General features: G+C 32.1%; 1 protein-coding gene across 2 annotated transcripts; it reads left to right on the forward strand.

Moving 5' to 3' along the window:
* Nucleotides 1-406: 406 nt before the first annotated feature.
* Nucleotides 407-5,649, forward strand: LOC143055023 (uncharacterized). 2 transcript variants are annotated; one of them, XR_012971914.1, is made up of 2 exons: nucleotides 407-932; nucleotides 4,729-5,321. XR_012971914.1 is itself a non-coding variant. In XM_076228156.1 (2 exons), the coding sequence occupies exons 1-2, from the start codon at nucleotides 587-589 to the stop codon at nucleotides 5,397-5,399; spliced, it is 411 nt and encodes a 136-aa protein (XP_076084271.1). In that variant the 5' UTR covers nucleotides 407-586; the 3' UTR covers nucleotides 5,400-5,649. The 2 variants fall into 2 exon arrangements, 1 of the variants encoding a protein (XP_076084271.1); XM_076228156.1 differs by lacking the exon at nucleotides 4,729-5,321 and adding an exon at nucleotides 5,335-5,649.
* Nucleotides 5,650-7,500: the final 1,851 nt, after the last annotated feature.

Genomic DNA, 7,500 nt, shown 5'->3' on the forward strand with positions numbered 1-7,500 from the left:
TATTTACTTAAACTAAAGTTATAGTGCGAAAACCAAGAAAATGCTTATTTGGGCCCTTTTTGGCCCCTAATTCCTAAAATGTTGGACTAAAACTCTCAAAATCAATCCCAACCTTCCTTTTGTGGTCATAAACCTTGTGTTAAAATTTCATAGATTTCTATTCACTTTTACTAAAGTTAGAGTGCGAAAACTAAAAGTATTTGGACGACGACGACGACGCCAACGTGATAGCAATATACGACGAGGTTTAATTTAAGATTTAAATTATTTAATTAGCAAAACAGTGAAATTTATATTTTACACTTCAGTAATCACACTGGTTCAAACTAGATTTTCATTAGTATAAACTCTTGCATTAAATTTACTCACTATATTATTTCGCTCTTTTTATATATTGGATATAAACTTTTCCTTTGTTGTTAATTGTTTATTTATACTATTGCAAAGTGTTTTCTTTACATTTTTGAATTTGATATTACGTTGAAATTAGATATTACGTAAAAGCTACTTGGAATTTTTTGATTGCCTTTTTTGAGTTAAAGTGACTTTTGAAGTTGATAGTAATGAACTTTTCCGCCGTTAAAGTATGTCTCGGGAATTAAGGGAAAGTAAGAACGTTAACTATAAACAATTGCATTGTGTGGGAATGTCTAGCCCTAATGTTACGGAGGATGTGTTCAGTTTGGAGAAGGAGATGACTCCAGTGAAGTCAAGAAGACTACAGAAAGTGGAGGAAATTGAGTCGGAGGTCGACAGCAATGACAGTGGTGAAAGCAGCGAGGAAGATGAGGAGTTGCAGAGGTTAAAGAAGGAGTTGGCGAAAGTAAAGCGGAAAAAGAAGGAACAAAAGTCGCAGGAGAAGAAAGAAAAGATCAGGAAGGAAATAGAGAAGGAGAAAAAAGAGTTAAAGAAGAAAACGGAGAAACAAAAAGGTACTGCTAAAGTAGATGATTCTCTTAACATTAATTCTTTAAGAAAATGTCCTTCAATTAAGAAAAAGGCAGAATCGGCTGTTAAGAAAATTTTAGAAATTGATTCAGATGATTCTTCTGATGAAAGTGGGGATACCACTTCTAGCTGTGAGTCCGATGAATTAAGTGATTCTATAAAAAAATCCAAAAGACACAAAAATAAAAGCAAGAAAAAGTCTGGTATATTTGATCATCCGTCAGATGAAGTAGTTAAAAAGCAATTGTGGCCGCAATCAAAATTGCAGTTTGAATATGCGGGGTCTAAAATCAATTTTGATGATCTTGAGTTTAATTTATTTGTGGCTGGAGAATTGAAAATTTTGTCCTCTTCAAAGATAGGCGATGTCGAAAGAATTGGTAGAACAAAGCTGTTGAAAAAAATTGCGTATTATACAGAATTGTATGAGTGGAAGGGTCTGAAAAAAATGTATGCTCATATAATAAGGTAGATTGAAAATGGTTTGGCTGATTGGTCCAAAGATTTCAGTGAGATTGAAACTCCCATTTTGATTAAATATGTAAAATCAGATGTCAAGTCTAAAAAATCTATTCAGTATGGGGAAAACAAAAAACCAGTAAAGAAAGAAGAGACTGTGTTTTATTGTTCGCATTTTCAAAGGAAAAAATGTGTGCATAAGGATTCACATTATGGCAAAATTCGAGGTGTCGATAAGTACCTTCAACATATTTGTGCGACTTGCTGGAGAGAAGATAACAGAAAGGCTTATCATCCGGAATCGTCAGAAATTTGTCCGCATCAAACTAAATGACTGGCAGTAAAAAATGTGTTTGGTAAATGTACAATGTTAAATCCACTAGCAGAAGTTTTTTTACCAAGTTATATGAAATCGTTGGAAAGTGACAACAAACTTGATAATGATAAGGTTGATAATCTTGACAATGGAAATGCATTTATTAATAAGTGTACACATTTTTGTAAAAAATACAAGAAAGATTTATTGTGTGATGTAAATGTAGACACATTGAATATTAAGATTAATAAGGTTGGTTTAGTTGCTCAGGATAAACTGAACGATACTGAGTTTAAAAATACTATTGAAATACATAATCAAAATGTTCAATCAGGTTACCCAAATTATTTGGGTTGTAGAATTCCAGTTAAATCTGGAATTAATGTAGATTTTTTTAGGGAAAATTTGATAGACTATGACGATGAAATCATTTGCGAGTTTTTACAGTTTGGTGCTCCGATTGGATATCAGGGAGAAATGTTAAATGAAGGTTCATCTAAAGTTAAGAATCATAAAGGGGCTACAGATTTTCATGATGAAATTTTGGCTTACTTATTAAAGGAAGCTACATATGGAGCAATAATTGGACCGTTTGACAAAAATCCTTTTTCTTGTCATTTCAAAATTTCACCGTTAAATTCGGTGTATAAAAAAGACTCGGTGGAACGAAGGGTCATTTTAGACTTAAGTTTCCCACCTGGAAGATCCGTAAATGATTTTATCTCAAAGGATGTTTATTTAGGTGAAAGGGTTCAATTATCGTATCCGAAAGTTGATGATTTAGTCGGAATAATTAAGGATAAAGGTGGCAAGTGTCTGGTTTTTAAGAAGGATTTGAAAAGGGCCTACAGGCAAATTCCAATTGACCCAGGTGATTTGCATTTAGTTGGTTTTCAGTGGGATAATAAGCTCTTTGCGGATCGTGTTCTTCCTATGGGTTTACGGTCTAGTGCTTTGATTTGTCAAAGAATCACTACATCTGTTAGTTTTATGTTTTATAAGATGGGATACATGGTTATCAATTATCTAGATGATTTTGGTGGTGCGGATACGGTGGATAAAGCTGATGAAGCTTATATTGCTTTAGGTGCATTACTAGATAGTTGTGGGCTAGAGGAGTCAAAGCAAAAAGGAGTAGCTCCTACTACGAGGATGGAATTTTTAGGAATCACAGTTGACACTGTGAAGTTGACTTTGGAAGTTACTTCAGATCGTGTTCTAGAGATTTCGTTGTTAGTTCAGGCTTGGTTAAGAAAGAAAAAAGCTTCTTTAAGAGAGTTACAGTCAATACTTGGGAAACTTCATTTTGTGTCCACCTGTGTACGACACGGTAGATTATTTGTCAGTCGTTTGTTGAACTGGCTTCGTGGTGCTTTCCCTTCAAATGTCGTGGGCAGTGGACATAAGATATATAGAAAGATTCCGGTAGAGGTACAGAAAGACTTATTGTGGTGGCATAGGTTTCTGTCAAGCTATAATGGTATCTCGATGATGTCTCTTGAAGATTGGTCGTCTCCAGATGAGATTTTTTCAAGCGATGCTTGTTTAGAAGGGTTTGGAGCTATTACTTCAAACCAGTATTTTCATGCTGTTTTTCCTTCTGATATCACAAAAGATCAATTACATATCAATTGTTTGGAGTTACTTGCTATTGTAGTTGCGGTTAAAATTTGGGGGAAAACATTTTGCGGGAAAAAAATTCTGATCTTTTGTGATAATGAGGCGTCTGTTCAGGTCATCAATTCAGGTTCATCTAAGGATGCTTTTATGCAAACTTGTTTGAGAGAGCTTTGTTTTATTCAAGCAAGTTTTCAGTTTGAAGTTCGAGCCAGACACATTTTAGGTGTAGAAAATAGACTTGCTGACTATTTGTCTCGATGGCATTGTAGTCATAAATACAGAGAGTTATTTAAGTCAGCTATTTCAGTAGATAGATATGAAGAGGTACCAGTTATCATGTCAGATTTTTCATTTTTAAATAATTGGTAATTTATTTTACAGAGTTAGAGGTTCTGCGGTTTCAATGTAAAGATTCTGCTAAACATGCTTTTGCGGAGAGTACTTATAAAAATAAGAAAACTCATTTAGAATCATATTTTATGTTTTGTATATATTTTGAACTTATGCCTGTTCCTGCTACAGTTCATCTGTTCATGTTTTGACACTATATGCACAGTTTCTAAGTAGAAGTTTCAAATCTGTTGACTCTATAAAGAATTATCTTAGTTCAGTAAGATATCTGCATTTACTGTTAGATTTAGAATATCCACAGTTTGAAGCTTTTCATTTGAGATTAGTATTAAGAGGTTTATGTAGAATTAAGGCACATTGTCAAAAACAGGCATTGCCAATTACTCCGCACATTTTACTTCAAATTTATAAGAAGCTGGATATGAATAGTGCATATGATGCTACTATATGGTGTTTATTTTTACATGCCTTTTTTCTAATGTTTAGAAAATCTAATTTGGTGCCAGACTCCATTTCTACTTTTGATCATAATAAGCAGCTTTGTAGGGATAGTATTATTTTTGATTGTAAGCGTAAGCTATTATTGATAAGTGTTAAATGGTCGAAAACCATTCAGTTTGGTGAGAGAGAATTATTGATACCTTTAGTCTCGATACCAGATTCCCCATTGTGTCCCGTTCAAGCTTTTTTGAATATGAAGTCTTTAGTTTGTACTTCTGATAAGAGTCCAGCTTATTGTTTTATAAAACATAAATTATGTGTACCTGTCACGTATAGACAATTTCAGACAATATTGAGACAGTTAATTAATGAGATTGGTTTAGATGCTTGTTCATATTCTACACATAGTTTTAGGCGAGGGGGGGCTAGCTGGGCTTTTGCAGCCGAAGTACCTACTGAATTAATTCAATTGTACGGAGATTGGAAAAGCGATGCTTATAAAAGATATTTAAAATTTTCATTAGATGATAAGATTTCAGTAGCAGAAAAGATGACGGCACATATTTCAGATGTTTTATTATAAATTTTTACAGGGAATTTCTTTGAAAAAAGGGCGACCATTGTGTCAGCGTCTATACCTAAATATGTTAGTGGAATAGATGGGTGTACAACTCAGGCCTTTCCTGGTGCCACTATTGGTCGTCTTACTGAGTTAATTTCATCTGGGAAAGTAGATTTAATTTCATTAGATTTCGTTATAGTTCATGTTGGTACTAATAATATTTCTTCGTCTCAATCCGTAGATACTATTATATCATATTTCGGAGATTTAATTCACAAGTTAAAAAAGATGATATTTGCTAAGTTGATCTTTACTTCTATTCTTCCAAGACCAGTTGATCACATGAAAACTGGAGCTAAAGTTAATAAAGTTAATACTGAGTTAAAAAGATTGTGTAAAAGAAATAATTTATTATATTGTAATTTGTATAGGAGTTTCTTACTCGACAATATTCCAGATGCTTCCTTATTTGCTCCGAGAGATGGGCTTCATTTAAATTTTGCTGGTACAGAACTTTTCAGAAAAAAGATAATCAATATTATTAAGCATCAGAGTATATAAATTGTAATGTGTTACAATTGTGTTTTTTATTTACTTCATACATGTATATTGTTTACTGTAATTATTCTTTTTTCAGAGAACTTGCATCCTGAATATGATGCTGGTTTTCCTCTAACTACTCAAGATCTACATATATTTTGAGTTGGTTTGCTGTTTTGTCCTTTCATTATCTATACACATTTTGAAAGGATGGAGCTTATTTGAAGTGAGAAAAAAGAGTGATGATAGTATGTCTGGTTTTTATCATCATTATAACTGTTTTGATAGTTATTATTTTATCTTTAATTTTTTTTGGCGGCCTTGCAGGCTTGGCGGATGTTTGCCAAAAAATTTGGTTATATATCTATGTTATGTATTTTCATTTGTGTATTTAATTATTTATGATATATTGTATTTTGTAATATATTGAAAAAATATTTATATCAGGCAATACAAATTATACCTATTGACTTCCTTTTATTTCACCCACTTGATAATTGGTTTAATTTAAGATTTAAATTATTTAATTAGCAAAACAGTGAAATTTATATTTTACACTTCAGTAATCACACTGGTTCAAACTAGATTTTCATTAGTATAAACTCTTGCATTAAATTTACTCACTATATTATTTCGCTCTTTTTATTGGATATAAACTTTTCCTTTGTTGTTAATTGTTTATTTATACTATTGCAAAGTGTTTTCTTTACATTTTTGAATTTGATATTACGTTGAAATTACCCACCCTCCCTCCCTTGTTAAATTTTTTTTTTCTTTTATAAATTCATAGTGGCGGATGTTTGCCAAAAAATTTGGTTATATATCTATGTTTATGTATTTTCATTTGTGTATTTAATTATTTATGATATATTGTATTTTATCAGGCAATACAAATTATACCTATTGACTTCCTTTTATTTCACCCACTTGATAATTAAAATTTTTCAAATTTTGCGGTCGTATAAAAATGTAATATTTAAAAACTAAATAAAAAAATTGTATAAATTAAAAACAAAGAAAAATTGTAAAAATTGAAAATATGAAAATATATGACCAAAAACAACTTTGAATAAGAAATATTTTGTTAATTTATATTTTGACAAAAATTATCAACATAAATTTATTAAAAAACATTTACCAGGCATGCGCCGGAAAGTAAACATCAGTACGTTGATGGTTTTCTGTAACAAAAGAAGAGAAGAAGAAATCCAACCCCCATAATAGATCATGAATTTATACATTTTTAGAATTATTTATATTTATTTTATCAAATATTATAGGATGCCGAATTGACTTTAAATAGGTGCTGATTTGACTAGTTCCGATTTAACAAGGTGCCGATTTGACTTGAAGTTGTACCCATAATAATTTATAAATTGCCTTCCGACAGAATTTCGGCTGTAAAATCTCGTCTCTGTCCACATTTCAGTCCTAACCTTTTGAAATGTGATGTAACATCCCCCTGGCAATCAAATAACTCTACTAAATGTGTGCCATGAAGATGTAAACATAAAACATAAATTGATAATGTTACAGACAGCATCCATGTTGTATACAGCGCCATCTATAAATAGTTCTAAAGGGAGATAAGGTAAACTTCTTCTTCTTCTTCCAAATTTTCACATCCTTTGTAGGACAACCACACCGTTACGGCGTGTAGAAGGTGTCAGACCACCAATTAAAAGTCCCTATCTGTTCAACCAAATTTTGCAATTTTCATAGCTTTCTAAATTTTTTATCTTAAGTTTAACCTCTTACAAACCAGGTATGTCCTGAATCGTACAGGTATCACCTTTCTTCATGCCAATTTTCGACATACCTTTAAAGCCATATAAGAAAGAAGAGACCTTCCGAATGGATGTACCACTAAAAATAACCCCTGGTTTTCTTGAAATCTTAAATTAGTATACTATGGAGCGCATTAATCCTCAATTTTTAATTTCAACTCATAGACAAGTAAATTTGGGCTCAAAATGGTCTAAATATATTTCTCTTTCACCAAAAGTTTCATTTCTGCAAATTTGTTGTGTAGTTTAAGTAAACAATGACATCAAATGCACTATTTTTTGTCCCGAGTAGGCCTACTTTTATACGTTCTAAATTTGAGGGAGTAATTGGTGGTCTGACACCAGAACAAAACCCACCACCATGAATGTAGGAATATAATATGTACACTATATATTGAATAATGATATCCTCCACTAATATATACAGGATCACTTCATGTTGCACAGAACGGGCAGATTTAATACTGCTGTTCCTC

Source organism: Mytilus galloprovincialis, chromosome 12 (assembly GCF_965363235.1).
Source record: "Mytilus galloprovincialis chromosome 12, xbMytGall1.hap1.1, whole genome shotgun sequence".
Lineage (NCBI taxonomy): Eukaryota > Metazoa > Mollusca > Bivalvia > Mytilida > Mytilidae > Mytilus > Mytilus galloprovincialis.

Coding starts and splice junctions, on each gene's coding strand:
- LOC143055023 (XM_076228156.1), top strand. CDS start 587: ATGTCTCGGGAATTAAGGGAAAGTAAGAACGTTAACTATAAACAATTG. Junction 933..5,334: donor GAAAACGGAGAAACAAAAAG/GTACTGCTAAAG, acceptor TTCTTTTTTCAG/AGAACTTGCATCCTGAATAT.